At 37.3% G+C, this 26215-nt stretch overlaps 1 protein-coding gene across 2 annotated transcripts in view; it reads right to left on the bottom strand.

Annotated features, from left to right (window-relative positions):
• The window catches only part of LOC136252802 (uncharacterized), a 169363-nt gene extending 146942 nt beyond the window's left edge, over window positions 1-22421 (bottom strand). Inside the window, exons 1-6 of one of the 2 annotated variants that reach the window (XM_066045374.1) lie at window positions 22331-22421; window positions 10626-10951; window positions 10203-10263; window positions 10077-10144; window positions 6252-6301; window positions 218-358 (exon numbers count right to left, since the gene is read on the bottom strand). In XM_066045374.1, the coding sequence (XP_065901446.1) occupies window positions 218-358; window positions 6252-6301; window positions 10077-10144; window positions 10203-10263; window positions 10626-10951; window positions 22331-22387 (703 nt within the window). In that variant the 5' untranslated portion in view covers window positions 22388-22421. Of the gene's footprint in view, window positions 1-217; window positions 359-6251; window positions 6302-10076; window positions 10145-10202; window positions 10264-10625; window positions 10952-14047; window positions 14119-22330 lie in introns of those variants that run through there. The other variant, XM_066045375.1, reaches the window with a different exon arrangement.
• Window positions 22422-26215: the final 3794 nt, after the last annotated feature.

Genomic DNA, 26215 nt, shown 5'->3' with positions numbered 1-26215 from the left:
TGCAATTGTTTAGAACATTACACAAGGTGAACATATTCAGACATACTTGCTCATGCAGTTAATGTTTTATGAGATTTACCAATGTACAATTTGTTAGGAATCTGTAATACTGTAGCAAAAGAACTATAGCCATTTTGATGTTCAGTGTGACCCTTTACATATGTACAAGTAGCTACAATTGTAGTTTTTGTGTAGTTAGTCATGCATTGGTACATACCGGACTCTCTACCGTGTCTGCTGCCATAGCAACTATTGCGAAGGAACTCTACGGCTGTGTCATAACTAGCTGTTGATGGAACAGCAGTTTCATTCAGAGTAATACGTTGATCTCCACTGGTTTGATCTAGTTGAGTAGCACCTGTCAAAGTAACATTTCCATATCAACTAATAGTTATATGTACATACATAGTGTATGCACACAAACAAGCATGTAGCTTTTTAAATTATTTTATATTCTAAGAAAATCTAGTTTTGATTGTGAAACCATATATGTATGTTTGTTCTTAGGCAAACAGAAGAATGCACACTGCAAAAATCAGACCCAACCTTGTAGGATTTATCATTTTTGTCACAATACCTGGGTATGTTATATACTTACAACAGATACTCAGTAAATTGATCAAACTATATATGTAGGTAAATTTAATGAGAGTGCTACAGGTGTGCTTCAATCCAGCAGTTTGGTAACAAAGTAGAACTTGCAGGTCAATATGACTGTTCATCAGCAAAAGAAGAAATCATGAATAGATTAACGTTAATCAAAATGAGTGGCTTAAAATAAAAAAAAGAAATGTGTAAAGACATCTGTGACCTGCCGTGATTGTTATATAACAAAATTTTAAGTAAACAACTTGTTGTTAAACAGTTTAATAAGTAATAGTTGTGCAGCCTGAGGACTGTGGGCATACATACATATCAGGCAAATCCCAAGTGTTTATGTTATAGCCAATATGTAACACTTACATTTCAGGGCCAATTCAGGCCAATAGCCATGTTTGCAAAATATTAGTCATCGAAACACATGGGGTAAAATATGCCTGCTACAAAAAAAATGTTTACCATCAACAAAACTACTACAATCTGGAAGTGAGATTTATTTTATTTATTAAGGCTTTACAGTACAAGTACTAAAGGTCTGTAGGACACCTGGTCCCACAGCCTGCTTAAAGTTGTTACATAAGATGTGTTTGACATGGGCAGGCTCGAACCTGCAGCCATCTGATTAACACTTGAATGCTCACAGGAGTCTGCCAGGCAGTCAGGATGTTTTCTCCTTGTCAATTTCGTGTGTATACCATATATCAATTAAATTTGGTGGTGAACTAAATTTGGCGAATTGGCGATTCGTCACTAAACCGCCAAATTTAAATTTCGTTAATATTATTTTCAAACATTGGGTCGAGCAGTTGTTGAAGTAGGTTTTTGACAAACCTTCATGGATACTGCTGAAACTGGTAAATTAGTGTGGTTCCACGCATGCCGAAATGGATGTGGCTTACTGACTAGACTAGAACTCGTACTCCATTAGTGGGCATGGCTCCACGCAAGCTTGCAGACAGCAGCAGACATGAATTCGTGCACAGTCATTGATAAATAGGTGAGTATACCTATAGACAGCAAATAATCCTGAAAGTAGGTATAGCCATGAAAGAAATTGGAGCACAAAAATTTGAGTACAGTAGGTGCAGGACCAGAATATTCTTTATAAAGCGAGTCAGTACAGCATTGTACTTACGCCATTCGCCAATTTTTTTCAGTGAGAGCATTTCACCAAATTAAAATTTCGCCAACTGCAATTTTATAGCAAATCGCCAAATATTAGTTTCGCCAATATTTGTTGTCATACGGTATTTAGAGAGTGACTTATTATCTCAAAGTACTCCATGTGGAACCAAATGGACATTAGTAAGGCTTAAATTGTTGCAGTATACACAGTAAAGTACAATGCTCGAATTGATATACTATAAGTGACCCAGTCTGGGAAAACTGGTCTTACCGCCCATGTCAGCAGATTTGATTTTTCACCAAGAACGCAAAGCTACATTAATAAACTATCTAGTTTCACTATTAAAATCAGCTAGACTTGAGTGGTCTGCTTTCCCCAAGCCCAGTGACGATCCGTACGTGCAGATCACACCGCGTTCACGGTTGGCCACTTTCATTTTCAGCATCCTTGTACGCAACTCCCATAAATTTGCGCACTAAAGTGAGACTGCCCTCTTAGATCTGTTACCACCCTCAATTCGAGTTAAATATTTCTCACATCATATAATGCAACGGATGTAGCACTCCTTTTACTATTTAAACTTCTCACTACACGGGATCAAGGAAACATTTGAACAACAGCTATCACGTGCAAGCGTACAGGTAACAGAAATAAAATTACAGGCACTTTTGTGTTTAATAAAATGAATGGCTTGACAGTTGAGGTGGACTGGTGATGCCATACCCCCGAGTGGAAGAGTGCTTTTGTGGATGGTTGTATGGCTTCTCGGATGGAGGTATGTATTTCTGTGTGTGTATATAGCTTTGGCTGATTGGTTACTTGGCCAAAAAAGTGGGGGGCCAAAACATACTTTTGAAAATAGTGTGGGGGCCATGGCCCCCCCAGTTTCGATGCCCTTGTAGTAGCCCTCTGCCATTACTTTACTGATTACAACACTTATCAAATAATGTGGTGCAAGTGTTGCTAAAATCTATATATATATTTATAGAACTTTGCGTGGGCGAGATCAAAGGAAAAAGTGTACTTTAAATTTCATAAAGTACTCTCTCAGCCGGCCAACTGCTTCATCGACCACAAAGAGTGCTTTATTGCACCGCAAAGAGTGCTTTATTCGTTCAATAAAGCACTCTTTGCGGTGCAATAAAGCACTCTTTGTGGGCAATAAAGCACAGTTGCCCATGTGCCTTAGTGTAGGCTAATAGCCTACGGGGCTCGCGCCAGTACGACTAATCACCCAAGCCGGTGAAGGCTGATAGCCTCGCCACGCTGAATGATCAATCACCCCAGCCAATACGAGTTCCACCACTGGATTGCTTTTATAGACATACCTAAATGCTTCGATGATGGATGAGAGAAGGTAACGTTGCTGTTACATTTGTTAATGTAAACGGACAAGTCCTGGAGATATCATGGAAATACTTCACCATGTGACTTGCAATAGAATCGATTGTGGGTTGCGAGCAAAACCTGCCAAAAGACGCAATGAACGTCTACTATGCCAAACTATGGTGAAATACGCGTGAGTTACTTTGTTACACTAGTTTGTGTGCGTTCAAGCTGCTAATAGTTCGTGCAACGCTTGTTAATTACGAGTCCTAGTGTATGGTGAAGCTACACGACTAGAAAGTTCCATAAATCATTTAAAGCATAGCCGCGAGTGCTATATGAAAAATAAAGTACGAGGCGCGCGGCCGAGTACTTTATTTTTCATATAGCACTCGCGGCTATGCTTTAACATATACATAAAGCTGAAAAGCCGTCTGTCTGACCGTCTACAATTCTGGTAGCATCTAACAATTTACTTGCCAGTTGATACACGTATCGAGGCATTTTTTGTGCTAAACAAAGCACTCATCATCTAAGAATTACCTCGCTTTTAAATAAAGTTTCTAACTGCTGTCGTTCGCCATTTACAGCGCGATTAGTGCAAGGGTGTAGACAAAAATTCGTTAGAATTCTTTCTGTAAACCACATGCAAACAGCAAGTAAACACCTATTCCATTCAACTTAAGCATGCCTTTATAAACAACTTTTAAAGATGCTATAATAAGTGACATTTAGTTCATGTGGTAGTGTGTGAGGCTTGAAACTGGTAGAGTGGGAGATCAAATCCCGGTTGTATCACCTTTTTTTTCTTCTTCTTTTTCCAAACTTTAAGGTTACAACTGTTCTTCAACAATATTTTTTGCTACTACATGTTTTCATTTTGGTAGCCTTTTTGGTTTTTCTGTTATGTGTTCTTTTCATGTTATGTGTTCTTTTCATGCTATTTTTTTTCTCACTCTATAGTGAAACCTGTGTATATTAGAGACTGACCAAAAGTACATGTCCTGATTATCAAGGTTCCTGCATTTTCAGGTCAGTTACAGGCTAAGAGATACTTTAGGAGCATTACCAAGTGTCCAGATTATGCAGGTGTCCTCATTTTCAAGTGTCCTGATTAAGAGGTTTCACTGTATTGGTTGATAATAGCTAGTAGTAGCTAATTTTACTGTACAAAGGTGATGACAATAGGTGAAAATAGTCAGTAGTAGCTTACTCAAAATATCGTACAGTACTGTAAATGTATAGGGATCATGGAGGTTAGAGGTGATGATAATTTAGCTATAGGTTGTAGTGTAGTAAAGGGAATACAGGAGGGAGTGTTGTAGTATTGTTAACATACAAAGCTCAGCCTGCACTGTAGGCATGTATTGCACTCTACATTATGTAGTTTCTTTTTGTTGTCAGTAAGTTAAATGTCATATAATTGTATGGTATACATGACAGGTACTATACTAATATCACATAAGTGCTTATGTGGTAGACATAATAGGTATACACAGTAGTACAATATTACAGTTGTCTTTGCTTATGTAGCTACACACAGCTCTGCTGTTTAAAAGTATCTGTATGCTCACATCATTCCAGTGTACTTGCAGGATGGCCTCATGTTCTTTAAAAGTGACATTCATTATACATGCAACATAGTTACATGAATTTTAGACATGGTTTCCATTACATTATGTGCATGCCCACAATATAATACGCAATATGGTAACTTCTGCATTGTGGGGTAGGTACCAATAAATTAATGTCTTTTGTGGTCAATCTTTTATCAAATGATGCTACATGTATATAGCCTACATAATAGGACAGGTACTACTAGAGCCATCTACATTGTTCACACCTGTGTGTTATAAGCGTACACATTACTACAGTATAGCTACTGCAGTTCTGCAGGTTCTTGAATACCTGCATGCTTCCCATGCTTTTGGTATACTTTGCAAGATGTTGGTATTAAAAATGATATCACACAGGGCATGAATGGCACTGATGTTTAATGCTTGGATGTTATTATAACGTGGTGCCTGCATGTAGGGCAGGTACCAATGCTAGTACAATATATTTGTGTTTAGACGAAAACAATAAGCCTGCATGGCACCTTTCTTTCCATTCTAATGCGGTATACGTGGGTTCATCAGTCATAATAATGTTACATAAAATGTAAACAAACAAGTACAAGGAAAAATTAAAAAGTTTAGGGATTATAGAAATAAAAAGCAGTGAAACAAGGGAGGTTGCCTACACCTGAAGATATACTAGTGGGTATAGACTGAAGTAGGATTAAACGTCCACTAGCATATCTTCAAGTGTAGGCAATCTCCCCTATTTCACTTTTTATTTAAAATTCCTTATATTTATTGTAATTAATAAACTTTATCAATTGCAAGACTTAGAGCATATGATAGGGACAGGGTACAAGTGGTCACTAAAAAGGAAGCAGGGTCTACTTGTAATTGACTGCAAATTGCCACTTGTAAATGTTTTGTGAAAGTATTGAGCTTATACCTTGTTTGGGATATAGTAAGAAGATATGATAGGGACAGGGTACAAGTTCTTACTCTAAATGGAGCTTGTTATTTACTATCATACCAAACTTGCAGACAAGAAAGACTAATCACAAACATGATTTTCTGCTCTACGTAAAAGTTTCTAGTATAGGAAAACAATGATACAGATGGAATAAATTTCTCTGCTTGGGGTATGACTTTATTAGTGACTAGTACATGCTTTGCCACAAACAAAAAATTCTAGGTAAAAATGTGTTCACTAACATGCTTCCTACACATATATTTGTATTTGTATTTGTATTTTAAGGATAAAGGCTTATGCCTGTACATCCATAAACAAAATTAATAATTATTATGTACTTAGCTATTCTAATTACTATACAAAATCAAATAAGCAATTACTATAGTGTCTGTCCAGCAGTGTTTTAAAATCATTGACAGAGGGAGAATCAACAATAGATTGGGGTAATGAATTCCAGTCATTGATTACTATATATGGGAATTTGTTAAATAAATTTAAAAAGACATTGTCAAGTGCAGCCAGACGTAAATCAATAATCAACAGTTGATGGGCTTTACTTACTTGTTCATTAGCCTATACACTACCTAATTAACACTTCTCTGTGTAGTCATTACAGCAGTACAAGCAGAAGCAATACCAGTACTTAACATGATGCACATGGGTGACTTACATGTTTTCTTTCTCTTCACAGTTTTCACTGGTAACCCTTTCCTTTTCTTCCTACATTCAACAAAGGTATTATGCATTATAGCTACCATGTCCGTCAACTACAGTACACTGCACAAAAAAGTAACAAAGCAGTTGAAAGGATTTGCAACAGGGCTTAGCAATTAAGTTGCATAACGTTTGTAAAGCCTATGTGTACAGCCTATGTAACTTGTTTGTACAACCTATGTGGCTTGTTCGTACAACCTATGTGACCAGCTCGCAAAGCCTTGCACCTAGTGAATGTGTGTGTTATTGGGGTGAGCCTGAACAAGCCCACACTAGCGAACACACGTCTTATTCGAGGACAACTACAAAAATATACAGATAACTTATAAATGCTTCCATATATTAGACTGGTATGTACGTTCATTACGCCAACAATAACTGGCGTGATTTGCTAACACTCCATATAAGGCTGGTACGTACATTCATAGCACAAACAACAACCGGTATGATTACTAATGTTCCATATAAGGCTGGTACATACGTTTACGACATGAACAATAACCGGCATGTTTTACTGACGCCCCATATAAGGCTGGTACGTATGTATTTCCTTTTTTTTTTTTTTCATGCATCGTCCAAATGGACGACACAGATGATAGAGCAGAATCACTCCATAGGCGTCTAGCAGAGAACTTAATAGATTGCGAATGGAATGAGAAACACCAGAATAAGCAGAATTGAGAAGAGCAAGCAAGAAGAAAGGAACGTGACAGACATAACAGACAAACAGAAATGCCAGAACATCTGGAATTAAGAGGAGCTACGAAACAACAGTACTACAGGCACAAGAGAGATCACTTATCTACAGAACAACAATTCATCTTACAACAGCGAAGAACAGTTTACAATGCTAATCCCCAACTGGATACTTAACATAGTACTGAGTGACGTCAAGAGTAAATGATGCTTTATTTACTCTTGGTGACACTCAAAGTGGTAGTGGTACTCAAATAGATCATGACAATAGTGCCATCAGCAATGCATAGTTTCCACGGTTTAGTGTCATTATTAAAATGACAGAATTGTCATGCACATTTGGATTTGTTGCAAGTTAAGTGTATCAGAAATAGGTACTACATATTTCGCCCTATAGCTGTACTAGCAAATTATCTTTTTCAATTTTGCACAATCTTGCTCATTCTTCTCCACCTACAAAATGCCATAGCATACGTATGGCTAATCTTCAACCATGCACAAATACTATTCAATGCGACTTACCTCGCTCAAGCTCACCCCACAATGTTGTTAATGTCTGTCTAGTATATACTAATTGAATCAGACTGTAAGTCATAAGCTGTTGATGATGGTTTACTGGTTTATCTAATTGTGTCATTGTGCATGTGTAACCTAGCAACAGATCACATCAACAGCCTTGCATTAAATGACCACTAATTGATCCTGTTTTTTGTTAAGAGTGTGGCTTCATAAACCCCACAAAGACACACAATCTACAGTCATGCGAACATTTTGTAAGCCTTTCAAGCCTTTTGCTATCCTTTCGCTTATAAATTGCAAGCACTACAAAATCTGTTTGCAACCTAACAGACTCCATGAACCCTCTCAACTTCTTCGTTACTTTTTTGTGTACTGTACCGTACATATGATAGGAGTTGAATAAGACTTTACTTAGCTGTATGATACAATTCCAAATTGTACAATTACATACATATCATCGTTGTAAACTGGGAGCAATTATTTATTAAGAGTTACACCCTTCTTTAAGAGTTTGGTAACCATTATTACAAAACCTACTACACAGCCATTAATCCTATGTACATATGCACACTGTTACTGCTAAATATTAACCATGTATATAAGCATATCCATTAAACATCAGCTACAAAACCTGTAAACTTCAGCATCATATGAGTGCATTATTAAGGCCATGCATGTACGTATAGTTAAATTTACTGCTATTAACTTATACACACATACGTCCTAAAAACCCATTGCTATCTAACTACATATGGCAAGTAGATCAGGAAGTCTCGATCCCTTTCAAACACAGTATACAACATGAAAAATGTCCTATTTGGAAGGTTTCATAGCAAGGTGTGATGTGTCTACCTGTGGTTATACATAGCATTTCATAAAATTGCAAATGTAAATATACACTATGGAGATAGTATGCATTTGTGTTATTGTACGTAACATACAGTATGAGGGATGTCTCCATTGTTTAGTAGAATTATGGGATAAGCAATGATCAACATTTTACTACTGAGAACACTTACATAAGTCACTACTAAGTATTACAGGGGTAACTACTACTTGTAACAGATCCAAAAAGTGTAAAGTATCATACGGCTTCTTTAATTGACAAAAGAATGTTGTTCAACACTCCATATTAGGAGCGGTTACAGTTAACAACTACCATACCATAATAGATGCACATTTGTGGCTAGTAGGAAGCCATACCACGCTATAGGCATTATGTTGCAAGAAGTAAATCCCCTACACAGCACCACCCTTATCCAGCTTACTGTTGCTGATGTCTACTGTTTGCTGCTACCAGACTATATGGTATGTTATTTGCTGTCATCGTAACATATGGCTTACAAAAAAACTTTGAATCATCTACTTACGCAATGCATGGCAACAAAATGGCAACAGAATGCATTCTTTCTTTACTTAGAGCTTTAAAGTGGATCACATGTTGCTAAACCAATAGTAGTTGCTGTGTTGCACCATACATGTAATACAGTTATCTGTTTGTAGGATCCCCACCAAGATGGTTAAAGGGTCACCAAAGACTCACCTTTCTATGACACTGGTAAATAGGGACAGGCCACTCCCAAGCCATTACGGTTGGTTGGTTAGTAGGTAAATGAAATCAGTGCAGTGCTTACGTAGGTTAACAGTATTATACGTACAAGTAGAAAGATAGAAAGGACTTTAAGAATGCTAGAAGTACTGCAGTAAGACTTTGAGAACCAGTATACACTTACCACACCTAACCACCATCCTAGGACAGAGGTTGTACTCAAGGACCATTAGTCCTACATTAAATGAAGTTTTAAGACAAGAAGGTTTTATAGCCCTTCCTAACAAACAGAACACACAGTCCAAGAGGTAAAGTATGCAACCTACAATATGAGGTCCCTGGCTTGAATCCTGTCATTTTTTGTTTTAGCCTACGTACCTTATGTACACATTTTTTTTTTGTTGAAGTTCAATTCTTTTCATTCACAGTTGACTGTTACTGTAGGAAAGCATATAAAGGCATATTGATAGGTAGAGCAAGCACGAGACCATTAATAGGCAGAACATTTTCAGTTGTATGAGTTGTGTTTTTGTTCCCTAGATTCAGTAAAATTTGTTTCAAAACTTCTATTGTTCTTGATATTAAACTTCATTGCTGCTTGTATATTGTGCTGGCCAGTTCTTAGTGTTTAGTAATTAATTACATGTAACTTGCATGACAGAGCAGGTACCAGTTCTAATGGTAATATAAAGCAAAGTAGTATACTCTTCACAAGCCCTACCCTAACCTGCCCTACCCTAATCAATGTACTTTTTAAAATACATTTCACAGCTTCTATGCCGGGGTTAATGTATCAGGATGACTGACACTATGTATCTAAATAGTCAATTACATTATTCTGATTTACGATCAAAGGGGATGTACCCTGATTTCATGACATTGCAAATGATTCTGTTTAGGCATCATATCCTTCTATAGGGAGCACAATACATGAAAACAAGGCGAAGTTTACATTACACATTGCTTTATGTTTATTAAAGTTTTAATTAACAATGCTGCCTACGCACATAGTCATACCTTAGGGTCTCCTTTAAAGATACTTGAGCAAGGATGTCATCTGGTAGTTTGGTGAAATGCTTTTCTTCCTTTACATGTATTGTAACACAGATGACACTATGAATATAACATTAAAAACTTACGCACCTTCTGTTGTTTATATTTGTCATTTCTCTGTTGTCGCTGGCGTTTAATTCCTTTACGAACACTACCAACATGAAACAGAAAGCATGTGAATTCCAAGACTACTTACTTATTACATGATATCAACACCCTAAAGAGTCCTTTTAAAGTACATGTACTTTATAGTGTAGTTCAATGTTTTAGAAAATTCAAGTACTTTTTAATATTGCTTATATATAGTGATTGGATAAACAAAACTACAATTGTATTGAATACTGAAAAATCAGCATACTACAACTGTTGAACATGTATCCCACTGTATTGCTTCTTCTATTTCAACTCAGCACTCGCACTGTTTTACCATGGAGCTTCAAGGATACTTTGTATATAAAGCAACAAGACATGTAGGAAACACAATATATGTCTGGCAGTCACACATGCTTATACTTTGCAAGATGTTGCTTTTTCTGTTCTTCTTCTATCAACACTTGTTTCTTGGCATCCATTAGAGAGAAATGTTCAGGAGGCTCATCATCTTCTGATGATTCTACTGGTTGCTGTTCTGCTGGTAACTCAGTTCTTGTACTAGCCTTGAGGTCAACAATGTCTTCTGAAATATGTTCATTATCATCAGCTTCACTCAAATGCTCCTCAAGAGTACTTGGATGGCCATTCTTTGATTTAGTTCTTCTTCTAACAGTATGTGATTCAGAAACTGGCTGTGAGTCTTGTGACATTTGATCTGACACCTGTTCAGTTTCAATATTCCATTGCTGTGGTGGATCAACAGCAACCATATTTAAGCATATCAATTTAAAGTATAATTTACAGCTCAAAAAGTACAGTATGCAGGCAGAATACATTTACAAAATCTGCCTTGAATGTGTAAGATAAATACATTGCTGGTGCCACAATTAGGTGTGTATGAAAGATGATAAACTACTAATACTGATGTTATACAGTACCACACAAGTCAGTCAAGCTCAAATGCGTATTGCTATGTCTCCAATCAACCAAATAGCACAACCAATATGATTTTATTTTGATCTATTAATTACGCACACTTCACATAAAAACACACAAAAACAACTTTTAAGGTACTAAATGTCTCTAAAATTAATCGTTATGTAATCTTGTACATAGAAGGACATTTTATTGTTCAATTGAGCTCTAAACAGGATAATTGGGAATCATTGAAGTCAAAAATGTTAACACTAAGATGGCTTTTTCAGTTGATACTAAAGCTATTTGCCATAATGTTAAGCAAATGATCAAGTATTATATATATTAGCTATGTATGTATATTTGTGTAAACATATATATACTGGGAACATTAATTCCTTACACTACTAGTACGAAAGGAAATATATGTGATGACAAGTTGTTGCTACACAAGAGATATATTACTCTTTCAAGAGCTACGTAACTTGTCAAATATATATATACATACATACAGTAGTTTTCAATGCTGTTCATATGAGTTTAAAGGAAAAGTGATCTGCATCTCATCAACTACCCCAACTACTGCAGCCACACACACATTATTACCATGAAATCATTCAGATAAAAAGTATTTAGAATTGAGTGACTACACACTTTAGCACGACCCATTGCATGGATAATACAACATAACCTTTTCAAACATACTTATATAACAACTTTAAACAGACTGTAGGACCAAGTGTCCTACAAACCTTTACCACTTATGCTGTAAAGCCTTAACAAATAAATAAATAAACGAGTACAGTACCATAACCTTGACATGGACAGATATTACACAAGTACCTAGTGAACTTCTACTTTGTTCTAGGGTGTAGTGTAATTGCTCACGACAGGGCATGCATACAGATAAATATTACCTTACATGCTAAGTGCAAAGTTCAGCCAAACAGGTGTAACTTTATATTTGTACCAAGTGCAAAGTGCAACTAAATAATGTAGTATTATAGAATTAGCAGTGACTTATGTATTGAAGCCTAATGGTCTCAGTGTACGCAACATTTGTTTGGCAAGACTTTATAAATCATATACATTACCCAGACATTGCTTCCAGCAATACTAGTGGCTTCAATTTGTAACTGGATTGTAAATTTGATAATATAGTCAGACTATTGCTTCTAATATTACTTAAAGACTTACAAGTAAGTAGTATCCAGGGTAGGTCGATTGTTGCAATAACAACCAATCATGAAATCTTCATACCAAAAATACATGTTACTATGGAAAACCTCTGGATATTAACAGTACCGTATACTTTGGGTAACGCGTAATGACAAGACACACGTATACAACTCTAGCTAGAATAAAAAGGTTTTATCTTGTATTCATTGCTGCATAACACTAATAACAAGTGTAGGAAATTTTACATTTGAGTAGTGATCACAGATAAAAAAAGCAATAAAACAGGTGAGGTCATCTACACCTGCAGCTATAGTAGCTGACATTTAATCTCTGTCAGTAGCTATGAATGGAGTAGGGATTAAATGTGAACTAGAACTAAGCAGGTGTAGAGGACCTCCCTCGTTTCATTGCTTTTTTTTTTATCTGTGACAAATGTAAAATTTCTAACTTTCTTTACACTTGTTTACTATATTTTTTTTTGTAGTAACATAATTACTATCACATACCACATCACAGAAAAGAATGGTGCCAGACACATTTAATTGCATGACTGAATATGCGCTCCACTGAAATGCGATTTTGTCATTCTGCTCCTTTTTCTACCTATCATACAGCTTTACAAATGAAGAACAGTATTAGAAGTGCCTCTGCAAACAACCCAGTCACTATGAAAATTATGGTTGAACGTGTGTCCTGACTATCAACTGTGAAGTGGCCAATTTACTTCTATGTTCCACCCCGCTATACAGCATTACAAGCAAAGAACAGTACAAGAAGCGTCTCTGTAATCAATCCAGTCACACTATGGAAATAAAGCACCAAATCTATTCTACAAGTTGACACCAATCAACACATATGTGGTAGTGGAGAAAAAAATGGGACACAAAAGAAGGACAAAGGTAGGTCCATGATGTGTGCCAAAAAGGCATGTCTTGGGTCAAAACGACGTTGAACAGTGAAGAACTCAAACCCATAGCCTTATCTATAGTTGAGTTATGGTAGGATTAGTCAAGCAGTCATCAGTTAGCAGAAAATTATAACAAAAGAAAATCATAGAAACTTGTTGATCCGCTCTGAAGACATTTATGGGTTTGGTTAAGCCTAACCAATACTGCCAAGCTGTTATGAAGGAAAGTTGCACACTTATACCAATCGTTCTTAGAAAGTTGAAAAGGTCAGATGTACACTGAGCTTCTTTGAGATACATTACAATACATATTACCCATCAGTAAACACACCATGATAATTTGTGCCTTCACACCTTCAGTGAGGGAGTAACCATATTTAGTGTCATCTATTTCAGTAGCCAGACAGTGACAACATAGCATAAGATCTGATACACCCAAGAGATCTTACTACACTTTCACATAGTTTGTCAGTGTCATTGCCAGCAAAATATTATTTTTATCTGAGAGTTTAACTGGCTGCCTGATCGGATCATCAACATGATCTCGTAACAAAAATTGCAGGATTCTTTCTCAGTGTGTCATGTTAAATGATGCACCACATCACAACAACATGAAGTACCAGAAGCCTACATAAATTTGGCGGAGAATTTCGACACTTGATTTGTTTCATGTAGTGCTCCCAAATACATCAAAAACACATCAATGCTAGCGAGTCACCTAATACATTAAACTCGGTGTTATTGAAACCGAACAGCTTCAACGTAATGAAGTAAGGCTCAACTTTCTGTACATACACTTTTACAAGTCTGTGGTTGTTTCATATTACCACACCAACCCCACCTGTTATGCTCAAAACTGGTTTCTTTAGTTCTGGAGACCAAGACCAGCACATATATTTGCGCATACAAATGTAACTCAAACCAGTACACTTTCCAGCATGATAGCTGGCAACAAACTAAGCACTTTATATGGTCACAATCCTAGCTCTACAGTACATTATGTGTGGCATTGGATAATGCTCAGTGACCTTTGTAGTAGTTAGAAACCACTATCATTTACATGTTGTCATTACAGGATGCTGTACATGGTAACAACATTGCTAAACTCTACAAGATTAAATCTACAACTATATTGCTAGGTGACAATACTAGCCTAGCAGGCTGACCAAGCCACCTACAGAGGATGAATATCACAACATCACAATCACATGATCTATTACATAATGATGGCAGAGAGAGTAGCATTTTTCAAACATCACCATCTATAAGGAAGATGACATATGTATAATCATGTCACTATTTTATTATAACACAATAGAACTATGTGATACTTCTTAAACTGATTGTTATTTGCAACCTCACCATTTTTCAGGGTCTCCTTGCTATACAGGCTGGTAGCACTAGTGGTTCCCTTGTGAGAGAGTGATTCCATTTCTTTTGAAATGTCACTTAGTTAAACTGACAATATTATACAGTACAGAGCATAACCCCTGCAAAAGTGCCACAGAATTGGTCCTTTTCACAGTGTTGCACATGAATGACTTACAAAGCTGACTAGGCAGGATTTTGATAGTGTATAGTACCAGAACTATGTATCATCTTGTGGCTGTGTTGTTTAACAAAATGAAATTATACCATATATAGACATCATGTTGCTCTTCGTACCAGAACGAACTATGTGCGAAGAGTAACATGATATCTATATTATGGTGTATCATCTACAATTTTATTTTGTGCAACAACACGTACAGCCACAAGGTAATATGTGACTCTAGTACACATGAAGTACTAGCAAGGTGGAGGATACACTAGTAACACTGAATGATTAAATCACATTAAATACTGTCTCAATTACTTCAACAGATGTTACCATTATTTATTTTTAGACAGAAAAACTTCACGATCATTGCTATGGCTACCATCAACAAACCGACGATAAACATACACAAAACTCCTTAACTGCCACATGCAGGGTTCATATATTGTATGTGGTGCAGTCACATCTCTACTGAAACTCAGATGAAGTATGGAACACTGTTGCGCCTTGTCATAGTCAGTTTCGTCCAAGTAAACAATGTCTGAAGTCAACAACAAGCAGATTGTTTCTTAACACATCAGTATGCTTATGTTGCATAACATATGGCAGACAATACCTAAATCACCAGTTTTGTCTACTTAAGCAAACAATATCTGTAGTCAACCAGGAGTGAATTATACTTCCCCTAATTTCTTAATAAACCAATTAAGGGCAGCCATACAAAAATTAATTGGACAGCATGTTTGCGGTAATGCGCAAACAAGTGTGGAAATCCATAGACCATAGCGGAGCATCTCAATGGAATACCAGAACAAGCTCTGTCAGACCGCCCAGTTACTGTTTATACAACTAACGTTATTCATGCTTTAAAAACATTAGCTTGTCACAACTCTGGTTAATTAACTGGCAAACTGCACTATGCAGCTGCCATTGCGTGATTACTGTTATACTGAGTGCGCCTGACTAGCCATATGGTTTCATTTCTCGCTAAATAACTTCAAAATTATGCACCACAAGCCATCAAAATTAGGTATAGACATCAAGTAAGCATTACTGTACAATAGTACACTTCAATTTTTCGTAATTGGGGTTTGATTGGATTGCTAGGCAATGTTGTAGTCCTCAGGTGTGTATTTTCACCTATTTCCATGTTGTTATCAGTAAAAAGGGAAGTGTACAACTGTTCTACAAGGTGAGAAATGGTTGGAACTGAAGTGGCTTAGTGCTTGGTTGTTCATTGACCAGGTTATTTTAAAAAATGACTTGAAACTTCAGTTATATAGATATAAAATGAAGGCGTGATATTTCATGTAACTTTCTAAGGCATCACAGGTTATTTTTTTTAGGCGTAGATTAAGTTGTACACTAGCAAAGTTTTGGGCCATCCTAAAATAGCTCATTAATTATTAGCGTGTGGGTTGAAGTAAACTGTTTTATACGGTTGGACTTAAATCAGTTCGGTGCCACCCTTAATGCACTAATCGCCATCAGTAGATAACCATATGTCCTGATTGTATTTACTCATCATTTTATTATGAGACAAAGGCAATGGAGCAAAACCACTTGACTCATATAGGATTACAGATGAACAACTGATATAGACGACACCAATTGCCTTACTACAGCTGAAACAATGTTTAACCCAAAACAGATCAATTAACACATATCACTACGTGTATTTCCATCACAGAACAGTTGACAGTAGCTACTTATGTTTATACAGTTTTTGAACCCTAAACAACATATTGTAAGAAATGCAGTTATCGTACAGTACGATAGTAACTGTATAGTAGGGACCACAAAGGAGTAGGCATGGCCCACAAACTAGCATCACCCACAAAACAGCCTCAATTTTTCCTGACAACGATAAAGCAGTATTGGTTAGGTAAATCTAAGCCCAAAAAAGCCTTCAGATCGACCCGGAATGCTTTCAACAAGTCGCTACGGAATTTAAAAAAAATTTATTCAATGGAATTTTCTATTGACTGACTGACTGAGGTGCTTTTCAAACAGTTCTTGATTCATACCGCTGCGTAACGGGTTGAACATAGCCAACAACGAGGTGTAATGGATACTTCACTTTTCAGATGATAATTAATATAACTGGGGTGTGCGACATCATTTCTTTCTTTCGGTATGCGTGGATTTCAGAGGCGCTTTTTGAACAGTTCTTGATTCGAAATGCTGCGTAACCGGTTGAACATAGCTGACAACGAAGCATAATGGATACTGCACTTTTCAGACGATAATTGGGGCGTGCGGTGCCATTTCAGATGCGGTATGCGTGGGTTCACCAGGCACAATAATTTATTTACAAAAAAAGTTAACAAACAAGTACACAGAAAAAATTGAAATTTTCAACTAGAGTAGGGACCATAACACATCGATAAAAAGTACTGAAACAAGCTGGAGTAGTGCACGATATTAAATCACAGTAAAACAATAAGAAGTGTTATATTCCTACTGTGCTTTCTGTGTACTTGTGTAATTGTATTTCAGCATTACTGTGTATATGAATACGTATGTTAACACTGGGATCAGATGTGATGCATTTAAATCATTTAGCAAAAATAATGTTAAGCCCCAGGAGTTTGTATGCAATTACAAACACTAATATAATAACTGTAAAGAAAAGTTAGAGATCATCATGTATACCCTCGGGCCTGCAGGCTGTCGGGCATAAATATCAGGCAAAGCCCTTATGCCCATGTTACAACCATTGCTTATGTAGTCCCTCCAGGTCATATCAAGAAAAAGCCTGAATGCCCCATGTTACAGCTAATACACTTCCGATTCATATCAGGCTAATAGCCTGAAGCGCAGGCAATCAATCACCCAAGCCAATACAAATGCACCCACTAAATGTATTATACTGTATATACACATGTCTAAAGATTTGATTATGGGTCAGCAGCTGGTACGTTCTGGCTATGTTTGGTTATGATGAATGGGCAAATCCTAGAGATATCATGGAGAATTTTGGTTACACAAGTATAATGTTTCCATTGATATTGAATTGTTGTCAGTGCTATTGAATTGTTTATGGAGTAATTACAGAGCTTACTAGTAGATGGGTAAGCTTGCTTGTAGAGTGGTATTTTCGTGTTATCAGTAATGAGGGTGTGGCCATATTTGAAAACGTGTGAAAACACTTGTTGAATAAGCTATAGCACTAGTTCTCACCTTAACCCAATGTTTTTCAACTTGCAGGGTAGCAAGGATAACAAAACGCTTTCTATCTGAGTGGTTTTATGGCCAGTCCAAGTCATGCATACTAATCACGTGAGTATTAATCGATCCCCACAATTGATTTTGGCCTTAACATCTACACTTTTTGTGGTAATGACCCACACTACTGACTGTAGCTTGATTTTTTAGTACACCTGTTAACATACTTTATCATCGATAGTGACACCACATCAAAGGAAAAAATGGCGCCAGATGTATGAGGCTAATTGCACAACAAAACACACACACACACACCTCTATGCCTTAGCCATAGTTGAGTTACACTTGTTGGAAGGCATTAGTAAGTACCGCATAGCCTAAATATTTCGAGGAGGGATATTTTTGTTGATTTTGGGGTTAACAGTGAATATTTTATCCTAGACCTCATCCCAAACGTATTATTGGTCTCTCCTACAGTAAGTCAGTCAGTCAGTGAGCAGAACAGTTCAGGAAATATTAAGAATTTTAAGTTTTTGGGATCATGGGATCATAGAAATAATTAGTGAAACAAGGCTGGAGGTCGCCTATACCTGAAGATATACTAGTGGATATTTAATCCATACTTCCCAACGACTGAATTAGGGATTAAATGTCCTCTAGTATATCTTCAGGTATGCATATGTTTTTCCTCTTGAAGCCATAATTTAGACTAAACAAGATAACAGCTTTGTACACGTGTTGCTACTAAACCTATGATATGATACACTTTAACATTCATTGTCCTTCAAGACACAGCAGTCAAAAATAAAAAACAGCAAAACAATTTTTAAAAGTCTATGTTTCCATGTGCATACATACGTATGTATCTATGTATCTATGTATCTACCAGTGTTTCTTACATCAATAGTTTGCTTGAGTTTATGTATACCAACGTTGAAACCGGGTCACTACTGCTGACCCGGATGACCCACTGACCCGGATAGCAATCCGGGTCAGACCCGGATTTGACCCGGATTAATTAAAGCCGAGACGTGTTTCAGCTAGTCTCGAGCGAGCGAGCGAACGAGTCTACATTTTGAGCGTTCGATTTGTGTTGAGTAAATATTGCAACTTCAGCCTAGCTGTAGGTTGAAGACCAAAAAAAAAATAATAATAAAAAAAAGGTCTTCACCTACTGACAATAGCTAGCTACCCCTCACCATAGATACCCTCAATTTCGTGCTACATACTACACTTACTAACAAATGAGCGTGGCTGAGCGTATGTTGGTATTGCGATAAGTGGGCGTGGCTCACGAAAGGGCTACGCGATAGCGTTTATAAGTTTCCACATCGTCAAACGAACAATTTCGTTTCTCACGTGATCCAATCCGGGTCAGACCCGGATAAATTGTAAACCGGGTCAGACCCGGATGACCCGACCCGGTTTCAACGCTGATGTATACCATACCTGACTTTGTAATGTTGTTTATACCCTGTACCACTAATAATGATAATACAAGGCTGATCTGATGTATAGTTTGAATGGTCCCAGTAAAATAACTACAGTGAAATTACAGCAAACATACGTAATGTAATAAACAAATGAAGGCTTGAAGTCGCAGACATTACTTTCAGTACATAACTACAAGTTTAAACTGTTACCACCATTTTATTGTGGAGTTCATGGTGAGTAATGTAGTGGCTGTGGGATCTTTCTATCGTTAAAACGTGCAAAGCTATTTTAGTTTGTATAGAGGCATGCGTCAAAGCCTAAATATAGGTTTACCGGGTTTGATTGGTTAAGCAACTTCTTGAAATTATAATTTTCTATATACAAGCCTTGGATCCTGACAAAGGTAAAATTTAAAGTAGATCTGGAAAATTGGATAGTATCGCAATTTCTTGGACTTTGATGTTTAAAGGCGTCTAATAAAAAGACCTCCAAGAGAATGCTTTATTTACAACTATTTTAAAACAGGGACTCATTGATTCGAGATTATAAGCATCCATGCTGGTACACTTCCATAAGGCAGTTATGCCATATATTCATTAGGTATTGATGCCACTCAAATAGGCTTATCTGTTAACAATGTTGAATGACAATATTGATACCCAAAATTCAAACTGGTCACCAATCACAACTACCGTACACAAGGAGATTTTGATGTAAGAAAAATTTGACAATTTCATACTTCAGCACATTTGACGAATACAATGTTGACGAAAATCAAGAAATTGTAGACAAAACCTGTACTTTTAAGGTTATGGTAAAGTCGAAGCCCTTCAATCCAGGGAAGCCAAAGTGTGTACTGCAAAAATTTCATCATCTGTACCACATTGCGTAATACTCCATAAAATTTAAATGGCGATTGTGCCAAGGCTAGATTTTGTGTTTGGTTTTTAGTGCCTATTTACCACTAGGAAAGCGTAAATGTTGTGTAAATGAGTTGATAAAAGCTTGTTAATATATTTGGTAATGGTTTAATTGTAGTATGGCATGATGACTTCTTCATGTCTACAAGGCGCATCAAAGTTAGCATTGTAATTAGTTCTATAAGGCTTGTAGCAAACATCAGCTTAAAGCTTGTTGGGTGCTTATATCTTCGATACACTGTCAGTTCTGTTAGCGCGTGAATGACGTCACTAATTATTTGTGGTTTCTTTGGCATTTCACTAAAGTATACTATTACTTCACGTTAGTTTTGTACAGTATACTACTAGATGGGCTAGTTGTTGTGGCTTACAATAGTTCAGTAGTAGTGGGCGCAGGGACAGATACCAAAAAAGTACGTTTAATTGCATTTTCTTAGCGATACAGGAAGAATTTGCGTGAAACTTTGAAAATTAAATAATTGTTTTCGTGCACTGCACTGCACTCGGATTGCTAAAGCAAGCCTTTCTTAATGGCTTTCTGTCCCTGCCCATGTGTCTGCTGGCTGGTTTTCACTGATCATCTTGGCAAAAATGGTAATAGTTTCCCAGCGATTTGACATGTAGTGATGATTCGGAGCCCTTCACAAACCACACTATAACTCTTGAGCGATTAACACTAGCAGCTTCAAATCTCCCAACCTATTAGAATAGTCTATGGACTGTAATGGGCCAGTAAGTAAAGATGTGTGCGTATTGGCAAAGGCGAGTTATCACCTAAAGTATGGCATGCGGTATTTTATCTATTTCCGGATTACCGTAACCTTAAAGGTGCTAAACATTTGACAAATTTAATCGATTTGTCAAATTTTTTTGACATCAAAATTTCCTTGCATACGGTAAGTTTATTAGACCTTTTTTGGTTTGGCCATTTATGTATATAAATCCTGTGACTGAAGTACTCAAGCATTACAAAATTCAATGGTCAAATGAAGAATTTGAAATGCACAATTGTAAGTATGTCAGACAATACACTGAGAAATGCTTAACAGGTCACAGCAAAAAATTGGCCATTCAAGATTTTAACCACAATTGCAGATCTAGGGCACCCCAGGCTGCCTACTGATTGAAAAAGCATAAAGTTAACAAGTGAATATACTGACGGCTCTCTTTCTATGGAGAATGCTATGCACCTATCAATTGCAAGGCCATGGGGAGATGATAATGGATTTGTTTGGTTTTGCGTGCCCTGCCATATGTGGGGGAACAGTAGGGATAGTTTGTTCGCCAATGCTGTGCACCTATTTCAAACATTAAGCTTATAATGGAAGGGAGATAACTTATACTATTACACTCACACATAGGTAGAATATTCCTTGGTATCTAAAACTTCTACAATATCACTAATACCATTTGGTGTGCATTATGCATGCCACATGGTGGCCAAGAAAACAGTAGTTACTCCGAAAGGTTGAGTTTGAAGTACCTTCAGGAACTGACAGAACTCAAATGTTTTAATGATTTTTATTGTCAAGGGGGTGTCACTCCAATAGGCACTGTACTACGATCTGCGACCGTGGTCAAAGCTAAAGGTCAAAGAACAAGGCCAATTTTTCATGAAGAACAACGGTCAAGCTGTTTTCCAAGGACGGTCAAAGCTTCGCTAGTTAGTAGTGCACGAAAATATAGCGAAAATAAACGGAACTAGGTCTATGGTCAAGACAAATTTTTGACGAAAGTCAATGGTCAAAATCGAAAATCGATCTTGACCAACTTTGACCGCGGTCGCAGATCGTAGTACAGTGTCTATTGGAGTGACACCCCCTTGTATTGTGTCTCTCCAGCAAGGGTTGTGGGTGGGAGGAAGTAGAGGTTTACTTCAAAAGTGATTCCCCAGATATAGTACATACGGAACTTGACATATCCCCACCACTAGCCCCATATTCCGCACCAGGTGGGGCTTGCAATTGATATAGGTGCATCCCATCACACACCCTTAATATTAACAGCGATACCTCGAGCGACACAATTGTAAGTTGCAAAACAAACAATTAATATAGTCACTTACCAATGTGTCAGACACGCTACTTTCCTTTTTAGCCGCTGCACGTGTTCTGATAGGCATTTCGTTAAAACTTCGTATTGATGCACACCGAGTGAGCTCTATATAGAAAGAATGAACGTGCTGCTTGCTTTTACCGTTTCGTCCACGACAAGAGACTTTTTGAGAACAACGGATGGCATTAATGCCTACGCTTGATGCCACAAGATTTGCTGACTATAATCAAAATTGTGGTGCCCCTGTGCGACCGAAACTTTGAGGCCTGCAAGAATTCAAGTCATTAGGTCTAAGTCCCTGAAATTAGGTTAGGTAGTCCTAAGGCTGCAGCACATGTTGCTGTCAGACCTTCAGTGCTGGTCACTGTAAAGTGCTAATAATAAATACTTTAGGTTTAAGGAAGAAAATCCATCCCTCCTGTAAGAAGACTGAGTGTGGCCCCGACTAGACATTGGGTGACCTGCAGTTCAAATCCTGGGGCTGGAGGGATTTTTTTCCTTACTTTGGCCCATTTTCTGTTACACCTTTTTAGTTAGTAAGTCAAGTCATTAGGTCTAAGTCCCTGAAATTAGGTTAGGTAATCCTAAGGCTGCAGCACATGTTGCTGTCAGACCTTCAGTGCTGGTCACTGTAAAGTGCTAATAATAAATACTTTAGGTTTAAGGAAGAAAATCCATCCCTCCTGTAAGAAGACTGAGTGTGGCCCCGACTAGACATTGGGTGACCTGCAGTTCAAATCCTGGGGCTGGAGGAATTTTTTTCCTTACTTTGGCCCATTTTCTGTTACACCTTTTTAGTTAGTAAGTCAAGTCATTAGGTCTAAGTCCCTGAAATTAGGTTATAGGTAATCCTAAGGCTGCAGCACATGTTGCTGTCAGACCTTCAGTGCTGGTCACTGTAAAGTGCTAATAATAATAATAAAAAAATAAAATTATATATATTTAGTGCTGTCCCACTAGGGACCTGTGAGAAGGCTAGGCCTGTAAATACAGGGAGTCAGAAACATGTATCTAAAACTGAAGAATGCAGAAAAATCTGTTTCCAGTGGGCGGATTTGACGCCTGTCATGTCCGATCCCCACCGTTGAGAGGCCCCGATGGGGAGAAAATACTTTACATAACAAAAGTGAAATACAAAGCCAAAGGTGTCCCAACACAAGTGATAAGACAAAGGTCTGAGGGACAACAAACACGGTCAGTCTTAATGTAGCAGCTAGTCATAGATAGTATATTCTACGTACCTATGCTATCTATGCTATAGTCAAAGATTTTAGCTACACCTAACAGTGCTCAGTTAGCTAGCCTGCTATTTGTTCAGTGTCATGTTATTATTCTTCCTTGCCATATCCTTTCCCTTTTCTGTCCGCCTGCTTGTGTTTGCATATAGCTAGCTGCATACCCTTTCTAGATGGCTAGCTCACAATGCCTGTATATTTTCAAGAAATGAAGTATCGAAAAGTTTTTTAGACAGGCCAGATAGCTTGTGCATGTATGGGTTCTGCATGTGGCATTATCCAGGAAAACATGTGCTATGGCTAATATTATAGCAGCAGAATTTCACATGCCAGGTAAGCAACCTGTAAAGAAAACAAGAAATCATGGAAGAACTGCATGTGCATCTTGCAAGATTTAAAAAAAGAGAAGATATATAGCCTTTATAGCTATGCACATAGCTAGCTACTGCTGACATTGCCTGATATAGTACATAGTTTAATAATGGCCAGTAGTGAAGAGTGCATCATACCTGCTCTACAAATGTTGACAATATAGTTTTGGTAATAACTTTAGATGTGATTTATATGTAACTCATGAGATTTATGAGTTGGGCTCACAAATACATGGTATGGATTACTACTTGTTTTATTTTAATAGCATCTTACAACTTATGCAAAATTTATATTGTGTTATTAAGCAATACGAAGCTGCCCATGTAGGGCCTTAGTCAGTGTACTTCACCTACACATGTTATAGGACCCTGGCCCAACTTCAAAATTCTGCTGGAGGCCCCTTAAAGTCTCTGGGCTGCCCTGCATGATCAACCAAGTGAAAGCATGTATGAGTGACAGAATTATCCATACCATCAAGAGCAAATTTTTTATGGGCAGGAGTGTGTATGTGTGTGTAACAAGACCAATGATCAACTTGACTGATAGAAAGTGTGGTGAGTGTACTGCAGGCCATTATGATATCATTAGCTACACTTTTTACATACATTTATATTGTAGGGTTGTGAATTATGAACAAGCTTAAGTCAGTATAAATCATGTCACTGATTATAACTTCAAGGCTATAGTTTTTGTGTTTCATTGTGCTGATTAGAAATCTAAAAAGCTAGCAGTTGGTTTAGCTATATAAAGAAAGCATCACGTACTCATGCAGATTATTCAATTGCTTTCATGTACACATGTATTGTAAGGCTACCATGAAGCAGGAAACTGTCAACTGTGTACACACAGTAGGCCTCATGCAGCAATGTCTCCAGCAATCATTAGTTTAAAATGTACTATTGTTTATTTTTCCTTTCTAGCTTCCTAACGATAATTTATTGCAGGAGAGTGGTGGTTAACATATAGCTAGTACTATAAGTGTCATCTGAAGCCTGGTGCTATGTCATATGCTTGACACTTCTGTATAGTCTGGGTGTAAGAAGCTGTATCATCGTTGCCAATATATATTAAACCAAGAATGGTAAGGTGTGTAGTACATGAGGTAGTGGTATGCTGCTCTGCTATAGTTGTAGTTTAATAGCATAATTCGGAGCAAACAGGTACGTATATACAGTACCTTTATTGGCATCAAAATTGTAGCTAGTACTTCTTTCTAGTCTGACCCAAAACCTGTTACTTACTGGCTGTGGTAGACATGACATCCAGATTAATATGGCTATGTATCGGAAACTCTGATAAGTGAGGCAATAGGCTACTTTGAAATGCTTAAATACATCACAATAAATGTACTAGGTGTGGGTGTAGGATATTAACCTAATGAACTAAGCACAATGATGTCAGATCAGTTATCAATTCGTAAACTAAGTTTTAGATCATGTTGCAGTGATGGTACAGTACCTTGCCTGCATGGTCTCTCTGTACCATGACTGCATGCACAAATACCTATTTATAATTATGTTTATTAAAAGGTTGTACTGCCTATATACATATTGCTCTCAAGCACAGAATCCATGGTTTGACTGCTATTTTTAGGAGTTTTGCAATAAAAACCCAAGACCGCATTAATGTACCGTTCCTTCTTCAGTCACAATCTAGTTTCAAGGAAATAACACTGCATGGTATCAGACTGTGGTTACCAGATAAAGATCTTGTACTTCACAAATACACAATCACTGATTGCAACAGGGATATAAGATCAGGCTGCATACTGTCTGGTTGTTTGTTTAGTGAATTTTGTCAGATGAAAGGAAGGTCAAGCATGTAAAAAGCTATAGCTACGTAGCGATAAATCTGTATACCACCAGCATCAACACAAGGGGTGCAAATATAATTAAGGTACTGAACTTGTTCTTCATACTCATGTTTGTCATCCTCCTACAGCTAGAAGAAAGTGACTATTTGACATGACTCTTTTCAAGGGGATTAAAAACTCTCATGTTAAGAAGGCCAGCTCATGGATGTGTTTCAGAATCACTTAGCAGAGATATCTAAGTCATGCCTGTTCAATGAGACACTTGCAATTGGTGTTCACCTGAAAGTGGTTGAAGTTGCGATTCAATCTGTGCATTGGTACTGATGGTACAGATTTGGGTAGATAACCACCAAATATAAAGGTTGAGTGAATGGTCAAGGGAAGAAGGTTTCCCACAAGCACAGGTAATGAGGTGTCTCCAGTAATATGGGAAAGCAATGGCACCACAAGAAACATTATTAATATAAAGCATATT

The sequence above is a fragment of the Dysidea avara genome, chromosome 4, assembly GCF_963678975.1.
Source record: "Dysidea avara chromosome 4, odDysAvar1.4, whole genome shotgun sequence".
Taxonomy (NCBI): Eukaryota; Metazoa; Porifera; class Demospongiae; order Dictyoceratida; family Dysideidae; genus Dysidea; species Dysidea avara.
This window is presented reverse-complemented; position numbering and strand designations above follow the sequence as displayed.